The sequence below is a fragment of the Engraulis encrasicolus genome, chromosome 24 (genome assembly GCF_034702125.1).
Source record: "Engraulis encrasicolus isolate BLACKSEA-1 chromosome 24, IST_EnEncr_1.0, whole genome shotgun sequence".
In the NCBI taxonomy this organism is placed as follows: Eukaryota; Metazoa; Chordata; class Actinopteri; order Clupeiformes; family Engraulidae; genus Engraulis; species Engraulis encrasicolus.
Window position 1 is genome coordinate 13268114 of NC_085880.1, and position 18012 is coordinate 13286125.

General features: G+C 42.9%; 1 protein-coding gene across 2 annotated transcripts; it reads right to left on the bottom strand.

Moving 5' to 3' along the window:
- Window positions 1–2220: 2220 nt before the first annotated feature.
- arhgap19 (Rho GTPase activating protein 19) lies at window positions 2221–17570 on the bottom strand. Of its 2 annotated transcripts, none has more exons than XM_063191782.1 (11): window positions 17496–17570; window positions 16645–16901; window positions 16271–16351; window positions 15194–15403; window positions 13959–14185; window positions 12240–12326; window positions 7804–7860; window positions 6009–6182; window positions 5608–5703; window positions 4830–4907; window positions 2221–4646 (listed from the first exon to the last, which is right to left on the bottom strand). In XM_063191782.1, the coding sequence occupies exons 1-11, from the start codon at window positions 17537–17539 to the stop codon at window positions 4575–4577; spliced, it is 1383 nt and encodes a 460-aa protein (XP_063047852.1). In that variant the 5' UTR covers window positions 17540–17570; the 3' UTR covers window positions 2221–4574. The 2 variants fall into 2 exon arrangements, with proteins under 2 accessions (XP_063047852.1, XP_063047853.1); XM_063191783.1 differs by lacking the exon at window positions 17496–17570 and adding an exon at window positions 17199–17226.
- Window positions 17571–18012: the final 442 nt, after the last annotated feature.

Below are 18012 nucleotides of genomic sequence, written 5' to 3' on the forward strand. Positions count from 1 at the left end.
GGCCTATCAGAGGAGGTGACAGACTGTATTTATCACTGACGGCCATAGTAAATGACGGGGCTCAAACGCAGTCCCGTCCATTCACTTGAAAAGCACTGTTATTAGGGCCTTCTATGGCATGAGAAAAAGTGGTGCAAAAGTGAGGCTTGCTTGACCTTCATAGCGGGCAGAGCAGGAACACTTACAACCCCCCAAAAAAACCCAAGTTATGAAGTGTGTGTGTGTGTGTGTGTGTGTGTGTGTGTGTGTGTGTGTGTGTGTGTGTGTGTGTGTGTGTGTGTGTGTGTGTGTGTGTGTGTGTGTGTGTTTCAATACAATTCACAATTCAGGTCGAGTTTGACAACAAATCTTCATGTTAGCTCCTTGAAATGTGTTATCCACATGAGTTATTAGGATAGTCCTACAAGGAGTTTGTCACCAAGTTTAGCATTTAGGCCTACGTTTTATGTAGGCTATTCAGCCACGAACCATGTAACTACTCTTTGCGCAGTGATATAAACACCTCGTCTTTGTATGGTTACCCCTCAGCAATACTTGACTCAAATTTGGTCAAATGTCAGACATAACACCAACTCAAATTCAACATAGGCTAGGCCTACTCAACATACTGCTCACGATTTTTAACCTTCATAAGCCCGCGCAGTGGGGAATCTTCATTATAGCGCACCAATCTGCGGGGCCTTTTCTCTCTACCCAATTAAATAGTCCATAAAACCGTAGCATCTTGAAGTACCTACTAGTACAGCCTACGTGATGATCACACCGCTTGGGGCTGGAGTTTCTTCGGGCCTAATAAAGCTGTCACAAACATGTAGATCTTCTCAGAATGGAAGTTTAATTAAAGAGGAGACCAGGTCGTTTACGGGTAATGGTGGGAGCCCTTTTCCCTCTGAAAGATGCAGTAAAAGCTCGTGCAACAGCAAATATATGCATTCCATTTGGTGTCGCGCGCGGGGAAGATGAAGAGGAATCAGAATTTTCCATGACGTGATGTGCGTGCGCCACCTAAACGCGTTGCGCGGAAGTTTTAATGGTGATATGGCTTGCAGAGATGCGGAATATACTATGGCTATGTCTCAAATGGCGCACTTTTGTCAGTGCACTGACAGTCAGTGCATAGTGCACACAGTGCACTGAGGTCTTTAGTGCATAGTGTCGAGGAAAAATGTGAGCACTATGCACTGTGCCCTCACTGGAAGTGACGACTGAGCATGCCATTAGGCTTGCAAAAATATGAGTTGGCTACTGTTTACAATGCACAGCTTCTGGTGCTTGTATTTTCATGTCTTTCACCCCAAAGGACAACAATCACACATACAATACTTTGGTTGGCATAAAAAGGTTGGTGCCCCATCAACATTACTTACAGAATTAGGAGACTGTTGACCAAACTCTTCTACTGAACTGAATGCCACATTTCCTCCGTGTCATTGTCAACATGGCCGCCGTTTAGTGCATGCAGTGTCCATCATTCAAGCACTGCATTTTTCCGCCATTGTTAGGGGATCATCCTGGTACTTTCAGTGCACTGGCTCAACTGAAATTTTCAGCGGGAGCGCCCTAGGCACTGAAAAACAGTGCCCGAAGTGCACAAGTGCGGCATTTGAGACACAGCCAGTATGTCGTATGCTACGAAATGTTCTGCGTGTGACATTGTTTAAAATAGTGAGAAAAAAATTCTGGTTAAAGTTATTCCTATCTCTTAAAAACGTAATCAGGGCTTTAGCCCGTTTGCCAGCATGCTTCCAAAATAGAAAATTGAAAGAGCGGTTCACAAAATGCGTATTTTCTTTCCTCCCTCTTTTTTATAATAAAAAAATGTAACAATCCGCACACACAGCCACTGTGGGAACTTCTTTGAACTGAAATGGATCACCAAAAGTATCTTCCAAAGTAAGAGCTGCCAAACTAAATTCCCAAGCATCTGTAAACACATTATTTCAAACATGGTAGTGGCATGTTCAAATATAGACCTCGGTCTGTTCCTATTTAGACAACATGAGAAACGGCACTCATCTCCTGGGTGTCCGTGAAAGAAATCCAAAGACCATATGCCTATTTTTTAAAGCCCTGACAGTCACACTGTGAGACGCAAACTCTTTTTGGGCCCAATTTGAATTCGTTAATTTGTCTATGTGATAAAACCATAATTTTACATGCCAATTAACTTCATTATTCTTTTAGTTTAGAGAACACAAAAAACACTTCCTACGCAATACGAACTTTTTAAATCATGTTTAATAAAATCAATGCCGTCATGGATTTGTGAACACTTGGAACAGTTGGTAGAGTTTTCCCTTTTCAACTGCTTCCCCTTGTGGCCAAAAAATGGAACTACAAAAGTAAACGGGCCACAAGGAGGGGACACAATTCACTGAACATGCAGATCTCAATATAGGCCTAATGTGACGCGCTGTAAAAAAAAAATACAGTTCACATTTTAGACCATGACTATTTCACATGACTAAAAAAGGGACACACACAAAACGGAGGTTCCTCACCGTTGAAAATGATGGTCACATTTAAGACATGTACAATGGGAATAAATACATGAAAATATAGACAAAAAAGATAATGTATCACCGTTGCCAAAAGCATCCCAAAAAGTACATACAACAGAAATAAACATACACTATCGTGAAATGTATGCAAGAGTAGTGGTCTTTGAGTAAACCAGAAGGTCCCTAAAAAGCGAAGCAGACTACTTGGAGTAGAAACAGTAGCAGAACACAAAAGGGCACCAGTTTGAAATTCACAGTATTTACATTTAGCAGGAAGTCAGGAAGACACACAACCAGTGTTTTGTTTAAGAGAAGGAAAAGAGCACATTGATTCTCTTGGAATTATGTACATGCAATTTCAGTTTTTTCCCCTGTCTTTTTAGAAATTCCCTCACCCCAGATCGATAACAGGACTGAACTGTAACTTAAAGATAAAATAAAACTTAAAAGATAAAATAAAAAAACAACGGTGCAAAAACGAAATAATAATAATACTAATAAAAAACATTAAGTATATAAACAGTTTGAAAATGCATAGGTAAAAAGAAGAAAATATATCTGCATAAATAAAAGAACCTGAAAGCACTGCACTAACTAGCAGAGTAAGACTGCCAGTACAGCTGTAACAGCTAGGCCATATCTCACAGTATTGACAAAAAAGCTCTGTAAACAGCTACGACTCCCTAATTTCTCTGGAGATTAAATAACATAAAAAATGTTCCTTCTTTCTTTCGCCCTCCCTCACATGTAATCATACACTAATGAGGACTAGTACCAAAAATCAGGAAAAAGCACTTTCGAGTCTCTCTTAGCCACATGCCATTTCCTTCACTTCCTTCCTGACCTAACACCTACCAACCTATCCTTTCACTTCAAATCACCCACGTTTGAGTGCCTACCACCTCAATTACCCTTTCACGACTAAACTCTTGGATGGTGGAATTATGACTATCTACTGGACCTCTAAATATTCCTTTTTTTAAACTCTCAGATGTTTTACATGGCCGAATGCGTTTGAACTATTTTCTTATGTAATGGACTCTCTTATAATTCCAAGTATCAAGTTTTCCAAAGTCTCGAGAGGCTGGAGGGTCTCCAACAGTCAGAAATCCATCCAACAAATCACCGCCATCACCATTACCTCAAACCATCGAATAGCGCTCTCTCGCTCTCCATCTCTCTCTTAGTGCTGTAAACAATACCGCTCACTATGAAACCATTTCTGGACTTGTCATTTGATGGATAACAAGGGCTCAATAGTAACGGACAGTAAGTGGTCATTGCATCATCACATGGGTCACATTTCTGGCAGTGTAGTCGAAGTTGATTAAAAAAAAATGTAAAAAGAAAAAAGGCACAAAAAAAAAGAAAAAAGAAAAAGAACAGAAAATGGTAAATCCAGCCATGTCTGAGGTCATGCATATACAGTACTTGACACTCTTTATATCTTAAGGGGTATAAAAACTGCATATAATAAATATGTTTTAAAAAAACAAAACATTAAAATGCATTACATTTTTTAAAAATGCAATGAAATAAAATCTGTTTGGGTCTTGAGCATATATATTACTGATTCTGAAATATATTCGATTCAAATTCATCAGGGATCTTTGCACCACCCGACTCCATAACCAACTTTCCAACATGCAGGTGAACAAGAGTGCCGTGTCCCTCACGGCGTCTGAAAGTGCCTGAACCACCTGTTCAAGTTCTTAAGATTTTATTTTGTTTCAGAGATTTAAAAATCTGGTGTACACCGTCGAAACATGTCAGGTAAAGGACTTTACATGTCTGAAACAAAAGAAAATCTTAAGAATTGATTCAACAGTTAGATATAATAGACATTATACACCCATCTGTTCAAGTTTTGGGGCCGAGGTGAGCAGAAGAGCGGAGAGCTTCGCCACTGCTACCCAGTGGCTGATGTGACGTCATCGTACACGAGAATTCCGGTCTAATTCAACATGCAGTTGTCGCCGGGCAACTGACAAGTTGAGGGTGGCGTGAATAATTACAACTGCATGTTGAAATTCCCGTTATTCTCTTATAATGCGATCATCTCGTGATATCATCTTAATACTGGAGTTTGGAGACCGCAATCTGCTCCGCTGGAGAAAGGCATGTCCTTGTGAAAGACACAGGGCTCTGAAAAATAAAATCAGAAAATAATCAGATATTATTACTTTTGCCTTAGTGAGTATCATCATCATCACCAACACCACCACCAATTTGCACCATTTCGACAATACCCCAACACGGTTCCCCTTGTTAAAGACCATTGACAGGCCCGATGCCCCAAATAGACTAAAGGTAGAGGTTGATGCTCACCCCTTCTTCCTGGGTGCCCTGGCTTAGGACTCCAGGGGACTCGGCTGAACCAGGGGACTTCTCACCTAAGACCTTCCTCTAAACACGCGCGCGCGCACACACACACACACACACACACACACACACACACACACACACACACACACACACACACACACACACACACACACACACACACACACACACACACACACACACACACGCACACGCACACACACACGCACACACAGACGGTACAAACAGCAATTGAGAGAGAGAGTAGACAACAGTGAACTTAAGTGTAAATTGGACATAGTCCACTACATTGCAAACATTAAGACAGTCATTTCAACTCTGAATAAAATGTTTCACAGTCTAGAGAGTCTTGCAGACATAGGACAGCTTTAATACATGCTTAAAGCAGGGATGTGAAACCCCGGGGCCAAACCTGGCCTACGGACTCATTTTATTTGGCCTGCGAGATCATTTCAAATGTGTATTGCAGTTGGCTATGAAAGTGAATATGAAATTGAATATGAAATTGTGTGTGCCACAGGAATATAAGTGGGGCCAGGTGAAACACTCATCATATGCACAGTCTAAGATGTGTAGGCACACTTCAACTATGATGTGAATTTGATAGTGAAATTTAAATTGAGTATTAAGTGTCTGTATGCACAACTTTAGCTCATTTACCAACTAGAGCTTGGCCTGCGACTTTGTTACAGATTTTGATTTTGGCACTCAGTCAATTTGAGTATGACACCCCTGCTTTAAAGATATCCTTGATTATACCAACCTTGATCATCCCGCTGATGGTGCGAGTGCGGCTGTGCTTCTTGCCCGTCGCGGAACGGGGAGACACAGGGGTCGATCCTGACTCTTGCTTATTGAACTAACAGACACAAGCAAAAAACCAAAACACACGGGAGGGGGAAACATTAGAATAATAGTTAGTGAAGTTCTCAAATAAATGTTCTCAACTGGTACAGAATTCACACCCTTAATGGCAAGAAACAACTCAATTCCTCATCCCCAGATTGTAACATGATCATTACACATACTGTATACAGTATATGACACATGCTCCTCCTCCTCCTCATCATCCTCATCATCACTACCGCCACCACCATCATCAATCACCACCACCGACGCCATAATCATCATCTTCACACCCTCATCGTTGTCATAGTTACCCACCTGTCGCATGAGCTTCTTCTTCTTGGCGGACTCGGGCATGTTGTTGACGTGGTTGTAGAGTTCCCTGAGGGCCTCCTGAGTGTGCTGCTCGGGCCCCTCAGAGCTGCTCTCCACCAGGGGCCTCTTGGAGGGGGCCCCGGGACTACCGCACAGCCCCACCAGGTCCACCTCATCCTATGGAGAAGGGAAGGGGTTGGAGGACATGGCAGAGCCACGATCAACATATGTACAGTATATGCATGTAATAATGTGTTTAATAAACGGGAACAGCTGCCTCTTGGAGGGTGAGGGGGCCCCTGGTCTGCCAGACAGCCCAAACAGAGCCACCTCATCCTATGGGGAAGGGGTGGAAGGACATAGCAGAGTCATGATCAATATATGTACAAAATAATACTTTTAATTAACGGGAACCGCTGCCTTTTGGAGGGGGACGGGATGCCGGGACCACGTTCCACGGAGCCACGATCAACATATGTAAGGGATAAAGGACGACACAGCGTTCGGGTAACGGAAAAATAATGTAGGCCGTGGTGATGATGCAGCCGCAACGTGCATTACAAAGTGCATGATTTTTCTGCTATCCGAACGCCATGAAGTCAACTACCCCGCTTATACCACGATTGTCACATTTCACTGAAATTTTATTGTGGGAATCATTCCCACGCTAAAACAAAAAATTTTGCGAAAAACAAATGTTTGGTGTAGAACTACTTCCTTACACCTCAAGCTGCTTCTTTTTAGAATTTACTGGCTTTTGTAAATCACGTAGGCCTCTTTGTACAACGAGTTCTCCGCTCATATCTACGATAGCTTGATAAATGAGGCTCATTATTTCTGAGTGTGTATTTGAATTTCTTGATTTAGTTATTGTTCTTCTTTTTACATACCCGAAGACTTTCATTATTTGGAGCTGAGCATATCCACATAGACCTGAACTGCTGAGGTCTACGTTTGTCTGTGTGTGTGTGTGTCTGTGTGTGTGTGTGTGTGTGTGTGTGTGTGTGTGTGTGTGTGTGTGTGTGTGTGTGTGTGTGTGTGTGTGTCCCTCACTCAGTGTGTATTCTCTCTCTCTCTCTCTCTCTCTCTCTCTCTCTCTCTCTCTCTCTCTCTCTCTCTCTCTCTCTCTCTCTCTCTCTCTCTCTCTCTCTCTCTCTCTCTCTCTCTCTCTCTCTCTCTCTCTCTCTCTCTCTCTCTCTCTCTCTCTCTCTCTATGTATGCATGTCTGTGTGTGTGTCTCTCTCGCAAGAGCCACTCTCTCACAGCTCTTAGTTTTGCATCTTTTAGAGACTGACAGCAGTGGTGATGACAAGGACTGCACTTTGCTGGCTCTCAAATATTTGCAGATAAAATGAGAAATCTGTGTGTGTGTGTGTGTGTGTGTGTGTGTGTGTGTGTGTGTGTGTGTGTGTGTGTGTGTGTGTGTGTGTGTGTGTGTGTGAGAGAGAGAGTTTGCGTGCGTGTGTGTGTTTGCGTGTGTGTGTGGGTGCGTGTGTGTGTGGCGTTTGAACTGACCATAAACCATCATATACTGGTTGACCTATAAGAGCAGGATAAAAGGATTGACGCTAGGCCTTAGTGCGATTGCTTATTGAATGCACCTGCGTTAAAAGGTCAAGTGGTCCTATAGGAAACCTTGCAGCCCATTTCCTGCCATTGACATATACGCACATAAATAGACACATAGACAATTTTGCTTCGTAGAGAAAAATCCAGAAACACCACACATTTTTTTGCGGGAAAAAAAATCAAAACAACAAAAACCACAGTATTAACAAGACATTTTACAATAATTTACCTTTGCCTTTGATCCAATGAAATGCATTCGAGCCAGCTCTCTGATGTAGGCAGGGGCCTATTGAGGCAAAGAGAGTGGGGGACAAAGAAAGAAAGGCAGAAGAAAGGCAGAAAGAAATAAAGAAAGGCAGAAAGAAAGAAAGGCAGAAAGAAAGAAAGAAAAAAAAAAGATTAAAATTGATACCAAACACGAAAGCACAACAAACGAATACAAAAAGCCTACAATCTTTCGCCGAGAAAATAACAGAGCCCACTTCTTAACGCTTGATGAACACGGCCAATCAAAGTGCATTATAGATTCCATTATATTGTGCCCTCACATCCGTACGCATACGCCAGCATTCAATAAATAACAGAATGATTTATGAATGGGGGATGCATGAGTGGGAAAAAAACAAAAAAACTAAAAACAATATGAATTCTGGATGTCGAGTTCAAGTTCTTTGAAAAGCTGGTTGCCTCCTGCTGTGGGGGCTGATTGGGTGCAAACAAGCTGGGCGTGCTGAGGAGCAGAGGCATATTTATGCGTCTGCCTGCTCGTGGACAGACATGGCAATCTCTATTCACATGCTAATGCAGCAGGGGTCTGTTTGTTCTGCTGTAGACATGGAAACAGGGGCTACGCCTCTGAAATGAGGTAGGGCAAACCAACGCATCAAAAACAAACAACCGACCAACTAAACCAAATGTATTAAAAATGTTTACAGACTTTTATAGTCTTATAGAGACACCAAGGGACCAGATATAATTTATATCATATATATGCCATTACCAGAGAACCAAATTATATCGTTCATGTGAGCAACTTCATTTATGTAGCAAGACAAGTATTTCACCGCACAGGATGAAAGCAGAACTGTCTCTCAATCAAACTAAATCCTGCGGAATTGTTTCTCGATCAAATGGACGCTAACCAACAGAACCTGGGACGCACCAAGGATGGATTACACAACATAAAGTCAGGACACTTGCTGGTGCACAGTGTAATATTTTTAGTAGTTTATTTCCAGAATTCAGGCTGCCCATTGACAAATGTTTCCTTTTTTATGAAAACTTACCACCATCATCAAATTCTAAGTATTCATTATGACTGTGAAAATTGCAATTTCATTCCGCCATCATGTCCGCCATCTTAAATTTCCAGAAATAGACATGTTAAACTGCGAAACGTGCTGTACTTCATACTACCAAATATCAGTTTATGACTTGGTAAATATTCATGAAAAGATCAATTATGGCAATAGGCAGCACAGTTTCAAGGAACAGCATAGTTGCAATAGCTGCTCTGGCCACCATCCTACACAGTGCACCCTTAAGCCTTCCAAACACCAGCTCCACCAAGGCAGACCACTGCTCTGGCAACATCCTATTCCATTGCTTTCAATATCACCTCACACAACAGAAAGTGCTACGTAATGCTGTGGGACCAGGGGTTCATTCCACGAAAGTGGCTCAGTAGTAAACCAGGGTAAGTTGTATACGATCTTGGAATCGTCATTTCCTTAACAAAAAGGGCTATCTATTAACAGGTTTACCTCTCCCTGTAGGTGAACTTATCCAGGCTCATAACTTAACCATGTTCTTGGAATGCCCGCCAGGCATGCGTAGACTTTCTGCACCCTGGCCCCAGTTACTCAAAAGTGTCATAGCTAACTATTGTGCAACTAAGTAGGTCACCAATGGGAAACCAAGTAAGTGCCAAACTTGGATAGCATCAACGCTGTTGAGAAACATACCCCAGGATGGTTTGGCCGTATTGCGTTTCCTCATAGATAGGAACACTAGTTCTGTGTCTCAAATGGTGCACTTGTGCACTTCAGGCACTGTGTTTCATTGTGTAGTCAGTGCACCCTACGCACTGAAACATGGTGCGCCATTTGAGACATGGCACGGATGTCATGCTCAGATTTTTACCGTGGCCAAACCCTGGGCGCTGCCATCTTAGGGCAGTGTAATGATACCAAAGATTCCTTTAATTCTAATGGAACGTCTCTGATGATACATCTTATAGATGTTACCGCCACCTGTGTGTATTGTCTCGTCACCAATTGATGGAGGCAATATGCTGATTGAAGATGGTGGCGATCTGACTTTAGCCTTTTGTTCACTTCCAATACAGGGTATCTGCACATTTTTGCTCACCCAATTTAATGCTTTTTAATACCATTTTTAATACCTCCAACAAGAAAATTAATACCACTACACGGGGTGTGTGCATGTGCACGTTACATGGTATAGTTGTTATTACATTGCTATAATGCAATGTAATACATATAGGCCTATACAATAAAAGTATTATTATGACTATTGTGCTAGTAGTGAAGCCTAATGTGAACACATGTAAGCAGCAGCAAGGAAGAATTGATCTAGAAGCCTATAGAGACCAAGCTTGTCGAATTGCATACAAGCAGGAATTAAGTTAATGGGGGGGCCTAATGTTTCTCCCTCAGCCTCGCACATGCTTTAATTAGCCTACGAAATAAAACTGAGCATGCATTCACGCTGCTCTCTGTTATTTCATTCTCACTGCCAGCTCCCTTGTCACTTTCTGTGGCAGACATTTGTCATGACTTGTTAAAGAGGTTTCTGAATGATGTGGGAGTTTTCATGACTGTGCAGAATCTGCCCCTCCCTTAGAATAATGTATAGTTATTTCAAATCAAAGTAGCCTGCATCTGTGTTAAAATTACAGTTGATCTGGCTGCTGCCCAGGAGGGCCCAAGCTCCAGTAGTCTTTATTGTTGTTCTTAATTTTACCAAAGACATGCAAACACAACAAAAAGAGCGAGGTGACACACACTAGTTGAAACACCATTAGGCCTAACCCATTTCTTTTAAATTCCTTCAAAACTGAAACCATTTCAAAATTGAGCATGTTTGAAAGTTTGATGACATTTAATCAAATACCTTCAATTGTAAAAAATAAAATAAAATGGGCAACAATTGACCATTCATAATGGATAAATAGTTGAGTGCACATTAGCCTACAATGAGTAGAGGCTACAACACCTGTGGTTTAAAAAGGGTTAAAAAGGAACGGCTCTGGGCTACTCCTTCTTTCCCCCCCCAAGCTTCATAGAGACGGTGGTATCTAGCAAGAGGCGTTCTACTTTCAGTTTAGCAACAAGTCCTTCGGAGCGGCGAGAGCAAGAAGCAGCAGCAGCTTCATGTGAATACCACAAGCATTTCACCGCTGACACGCGACTAAAATATAAGCTACCGATGCACACGCCACGCGGTTACCGATTTGGACATCCTCGCATATCTCATTGCATCATTTAGACTCGTAAACACCGATTTATTACATTTTACACACATTTCCACCGCTTGCAACTTCACTACTCGGGCACACTCCCGATTGCGTTACCCCTTGACAGCATCAAATAAAAGTAAACACAATGATACGAAGCTCGGAGACTTTGAAGTAGAATATTGCACGATTTAACTGCTAATCTAAATTGCAATCATGGCATTCATGAAATTACATGCGTTAGCAAACGCTACACTCAAACTCACGCTTTCGACGAGTAAAGTTTCGACGGTACCACAGAAATACAAATATCCACGCGGCATTTTGGTTGATGAAATTTAAAGTCTCAACTCTTAAACTGCGGTCAAGTCAGCCACCACACGCACTGTGGTCGATGGAATTTACTTGGTCAGCCATCGTCATCAACCAGTAGGGGAATCCAGACGAGGGGGTCTACTACCTGGCCGCCTGTCATTTACTGTCGAGTGCCTTGTTTCCTACCCCAGGCATGTTCCGACTCGGATCGCTTGTTGCCGTCTGTCTTAGTGATGGAAACTGTTTTTACGTAATTTAACTGTCCAAATATCTATATATTAGGCTACTAAATTGTGTCCGGGTGAAATTTAATGCCGATCCTTTGAAAATTAATGCCACACCTCGAAATTTAATGATTTTTAAAGCCTTAAATTGCAAGTTCTGTATTTAATGCTTTTTAATGCTTTTTAATGTCCCGCGGGGACCCTGCAATACAAGGGAGTTGTCTTGTAATTCTTCAACTTTCAGGTTATTGACAGGTTATGGTTTGCTTGTGCATACCGCCGCCTACTGGTTCCTGGGAGACTCTCCTACCTACTGCTTAGATTCAGGCATATAGCCCTGTTGTTAGGTATCTAAAAAAGGCATTACATTTAGCGTCCCTTCCCAGGACAGTGGCCTGATAAAAGCCAGTTCCAAACACAGTGGACAACGTGGTATCAAGTGTTCATTTATTCTTTATCTTATCTTAACTTTATTTTAATGGGTTTTATTTACTTTATTGTTATTTTCCTCCCTCTCTTTCCCCTCAATTCCTAATATAATCTAATCAAATCGTAAAGCACTTTGTGAATGCCTTGTCCTGAGAAAAAGCGCTGTAAAAATAAACTTGACTTACTTCCTTCCTTACTACATGTATGGTGTTTGCTTACCCTGAAGAGCTTTTGGGAGTGCTTGATGAGGAAGGTGATGCTGTCGTTGAGCTTACTGATGTTCTCCTTCAGCTCATTTGCATGCACCTGCAGATAACACAGCCAGACAAACCAGTCAAACAGGATGTTTATCAGACAAACATGAATGTGAGTGTGCGAATGTGTGTGTAGACTTCAGAGCCACTACACATATTACAAAGTGCAGGCAGACATTAAAAACAAGAAAGACAAAGAAAGAGAAAAAAATGACAAGAGAATTAGAGATGGAATGCGTGTGTACACTCACCAGCCGCTTTATTAGGCAAACCTTTACAACTGCTCACTGACACAAATTTCAAATCAGCCAATCACATGGTGGTAACTCAAAGCATTTAGACATGTCGACATGGTCAAGATTATCTGATGCAGTTCAAACCGATCATCAAAATGGGAGAGAAAGGAGATTTAAGTGACTTTGAACTATGGCATGGTTGTTGGTGCCAGTGGGGCTTGGCTTGCGAATTTAAAAAACTACTGATCTTCTGGGATATTCACGCATAACCATCTCTAGGGTTTACACTTAAGAATGGTCAGAAAAGGAAAAAGTATAAAGCGAGAGGCCTTTCTGTGGGCGAAAATGCCTTGTTGATGCCAGAGGTCAGAGGAGAATGGTCAGACTGGTTTGAGATGATACAAAGGCAACATGAACTCAAATAACCACTTTTTACAACAGAAGTGTGCATTAAAAGAGCATCTCGTAGTGCGTAAAACCCTGAGGCAGATGGCTACAGCAGCGGAAGACCAGTCCTGTCAGCTAAGAAGTAGGGATGACGAAAATTGAAAAAACTCTTAACCGGCTACTGAGACTCATTAACCGGTGATTAACCGGTTAAACGTTGATTTTTTTTTCATTTTTATTTTTCACATAAGCCTTTTTTTGCTGCACAGACAGGACCTGCCATGTCCAACCACTGTTGCCAGATGTAAAATGCTGAATTATCGTACTAAAACCTCAAAATTATCGTGTTTTGGGAGGAAATTATTATTATAATTATTATTATTATTACAACCGGTTAACCGGTGGCAGACAATTTTAACCGGCTAAAGTTGATCCGGTCGATTATCGGTTAACTGGTTACCGGTTAACATAAGAACAGGAAAATGAGGCTGAAATTTGCACAGGCACACCAAAATTGGACATCAGAGGGAAAAATGTTGCCTATTCTGATGAACGTTGATCTCTGCTGCGACACTCGGGTGGAATGATCAACAACATGAAAACATCGATTCACCCAGCATTGTATGAACGGTTCAGGCTGGTGGTGTAATGGCATAGGAATATTTTCTTGCCACAGTTTAAGGCCCTTAGAACCAGTTGATCTTTGTTCGAGTATTGTTGCTGGCAGTTAAGGCAGTTCTAAAGGCAAAAGGGTCCAACCAAGAGGTGTACCTAATAAAGCGGCTGGTGAGTGATGTGTGTATTTGTGTGGTTGGGTGGGCGAGAGTAAGAGTAAGAGAGTAAGGGTAAGAGAGTCAGAGTGATAGAACGACAAACAGAGGACTTAAAGGTGGAGTTGCAGGTATGACATCACGTTGGGGGAACTCCCCCAGGATTCTAAGGTTCTACATAGACTCCTATGAGCCTGCGGAACCCCAAACGTGATGTCATAATGGTAGATTTTCTTAAAATGGTTAACCTGCAACCCCATCTTTAAACTCCATGGCGAGGAGGCAACTGACCTTTTTGGGCCAGATGACGTGCGGAGTGAACATGAGGGCCAGGTTGGAGGCGGACATCTTGTTCTTGTCCTGCTGCTTGGCGGTGTGGTACAGCAGGTCCAGCAGCAGCTTGAGCAGGCTGCGGTTGGCCGGGGGCAGCAGCATCAGCAGCAGCTGGAGGGCCTGGATCTGACGCTCCTTATCCGGCACGCTCGTCCTGTTGCCCTCCGCGTCCAACAGCGTCAGCTCTAGAGGGGGGAGGGAAGGGGGGGGAGAGCGAGAGAGAGATGAGGGACGCCAGCAACAGTAGTATACAGCAAATGTAAACATAATAATACATACGCACACAGCCACACACCCTCTTGTGCCCGCATGCGTGTACACACACACACACACACACACACACACACACACACACACACACACACACACACACACACACACACACACACACACACACACACACACACACACACACACACACACACACACACACACACACACACACCTTTTGTAAATGTGGCACTATTCACGCATTTGTCAGACATTCTGTATGCTTTGGCAACGCTGCATGTTAACAGCCATGCTAAAGAAGCACCATTTGAATGAGAGAGACAGAGAGAGAGAGAGAGGGAGAGAGGATCTGTGTGCATGGGAGTAGAGAGGGGGTTGACACATTAATAGCATGTCAAAGATATGTGTGTGTGTGTGTGTGTGTGTGTGTGTGTGTGTGTGTGTGCGTGTGTGTGCGTGTGTGTGTGTGTATGTGTGTGTGACATCATTTTCTTCTCTCACTTAATTTCTCTTCCCTTCCCTTCTCTCTCCCTCCATCCCTCTCTTTTTTCTCTCACTATCTCCTCTGTCTCCCTCTGTGAGAAAGTGTGCACTGAATATCCATAGCCTTTATCTGACTTTGTACTTTGGTTTGCTTTACATACGATCCACCAACAATTTTGAGGTGTGTGTGGAATTGAAATCCATAGCAGTTGGGGCAGCTGTGGCCTAATGGTTAGGGAGGTAGACTTAAGACCAGAGGGTTGCAGGTTCATATCCCACCCTTGCCTCTCCCTACACCCCCATCCATGGCTGAAGGGCCCACATTGCTCCAGGGACTGTAACCAATAACTGTAACTTAAGTCGCTTTGGATAAAAGCATCAGCTACATGTAATATAAAACCATTTTGAGGTGTATGTGGAATATCCATAGCCTTGATTTGACTTTTTTTTTGCTTTGATCTGGTTTACGTCCGACCTACCGACTATTTTGAGGTGCGCGTGGAAGTGGCGCTGAGTCAGCAGGGGCTCGGGCAGCTCCCCCAGGAAGACCTTGAGCACGGTGGCCACGTCATTGGGGTGGTAGTCCCCAGTCTCCAGGTCGATGTCCGCCCCGTTATTCAGCATCTCCCGCAGGGCCTGCTGCCGGAGGCTGTTGCCTGGCACCCGGAACAAGCCCTCCACATGCAGGTCTGAGGAGGAGAGGAGAGGAGGGGGAAAGGATAGAGGAGCAAAGGAGAGAGCAGAGGAGATGAGAGCAGAAAGGAGACAGAACAGAGCAAAGCAGAGGAGAGTGCCAAAGAGAGGAGAGCAGAGGAGAGGAGCAAAGGAGAGTGTAGAAGAGAGGTGAGCAGAGAGCGCAGAGGAGAGTGCAGAAGAGAGGAGAGGAGATGAGAAGAGAGGAGAGCAGAAAGGAGAGAGGAGAAAAGAGCAAAGCAGAGCAGATGAGAGGAGAGAGGAGAAAGAAATAAAGCAGAAAAGACATGGAGAGAGGAGAGAGGAAAAGAAGGCAAAGCAGAGGAGAAGAGAGGAGTAGAGAGCAAAGCAGAGGAGAGGAGAGCAGAGGAGAGGAGACAAGGGGAGAAGAGAGCAGAGCAGGGGAGAGGAGAAGAGAAGAGAGGAGAGCAGAGGAGAGTGCTTCAGCATCTATAATTCACCAGTCCCTGCTCAGCCAACGTCCACTTTCCTCACCCTGTCTCTATCTAACCCCACACCCCACCCCCATCCACATCTCTTTCATACATACACACACACTCTCGCTCTCCATCCTTCTCTCTCTCTCTTTCACACCCACTCTCTCACAGGGATGACATCATTCTTGAGCCTAAAATACCCGATGAGCTCACTGCTCTGCTCTTGCTTCCCCTGGGTTGTTCGCCTCAGTTGGAGAACATACCCAATAAATACAGGAGCCATTTAGGGCCAAAAATAAGTCTGCAGAGGGATGAATTATTAGCAGGGACTTCATGCATTCAGACGGTTCCTTCCTTTTTTTCTCCTCACTGCACATTTTATAAGAATCAGGGTCTCGGGGAAATAGAAGGTGTTGTGGGACTTACTTTTGCCAAGGTACTCAATGAGTTGGTATATCTGCGCAATACCCTCCTCCGTCAGAGGCCCTCCGAATATCACCCCCTTCTCTGCAACATGAGAACATATAACGGCAATATTAAAATCACACAATTACTTGACGATGAAAAATGTTTAATCTCAATCACAAGGGACAATGAATAGCCACATTATGCATTATTGCCATGCATAAGAGAAAGATTTTTTATTAATTTCTGAATGCATGGTGCTCTTACATGATGTTATAAGCAGATAGCATGCAATTTCTATACATTTTTAAAGGTAAATTTGAGCATTTAGAGACCTTTGGCTTAACGACACCTCATGCGTCCCGCTGCAAGTACCTCGTAAATATAATAAATACCTTTGCGCTTGAGAAAGTTGAGGGAACGAAGGAAGCCAGTGCTGGATGCCGATCCTTTGGACTCCACTTCCCCTAAAAGCTGGGCGAACTCTACCCCTGGCAAATCAATCAGCCTCGTGATGTTGCTCAGCACCAACTCTGTAAAAACGTCTGGCTCCTCGTGGCGAAGTTTCTCCACGAAAAAGTCGGGATTGAATATGACAGGCTGGGCCCTGGGGTTCATGTCGAGGTTCTTCTCAACCTTGCAGTACGTTTCCCTGGAGAGAAATTGAATTATTAACCCGAACCGAATAGCCCGCTGTATAATTGCACATTATAGTAGAGGAGTACATCATAAACACACACCAGTAGCATTGCGATGGCTGCAATGTCCAAGACTGCAGCTGTTATTAATACACTTTAACTTGACCATGGGCACAATGTAATGCAGGCTAAAATTGAGCAGCTGGCATTCGTGGAATGTCTATAGTTCTATGTCTGGTTGCTGCAAACAGACGTCTACTACACTAATTTCGATGTGTGCAGAAGCTAATGCAATATCAAAGACTACTCACTTGCAACTTAATTTCAGCGCCAAGGACGCAGACACGTATTCAACAACTATTTCAACTACAGAGCCTCATAAACGTGTCTATGTTTTTCAGTTACTACCCTAGCAAAAGTTAGCAATAGTCTGTTGCTAGCTAATCGGTTTGTTATGGCTAGGTTTGGACAAACTTCCGCCAGTTCTTGTGTAGATGTTAGGCTACAAGGACTTTCAGCTGGTCTGAAATCATTTGTTCAAAACTCTTTACGATTTCGGGATAGCAACAGCAGGAATAAAAAAAAACATTTGAGATGGATCTTGTTACCTCCTATTTTGTTTATTTTCGTCTACATCTTTGTCGGCCGCCATGTTCCGTTTGAATCTTCCGCTGTTTTAGTTTGGAAAGCACCCATCCCTCTCCTGATTGGTTCGGCGCAAAATTGGGCGTGGTATCCAAATCCACTGGCCAGTCCAAGTCAGCTTTTCAGCATTTAAAAAGCCCTGGGTCATTGAAGGTATGTTTTAACACCACTGTTATCAAGAAACGTTCTCATGTGTCTGGATAACGAATCTATTTTACATTTCATCATATGGATTTTTGTTTTGTCACACATTGCCGTAGGCCTAGAAGTTAGAACTAACTAGTACCAAAAATGCATTTCAGAAGTGTACTTGAGTTAGTTCTAGACTATTGCCACTAGAGGGAGACAGTGCACTTGAAAAAGAACTAAAATGGACTCAAATGACTGACAGCAAGCTCCTTCTGAAGTTTATTGACATATTAAACACTTTTTCATTTTTAAATAAATATTTAAATATTAAATTAATGCCTATTTCAAGAC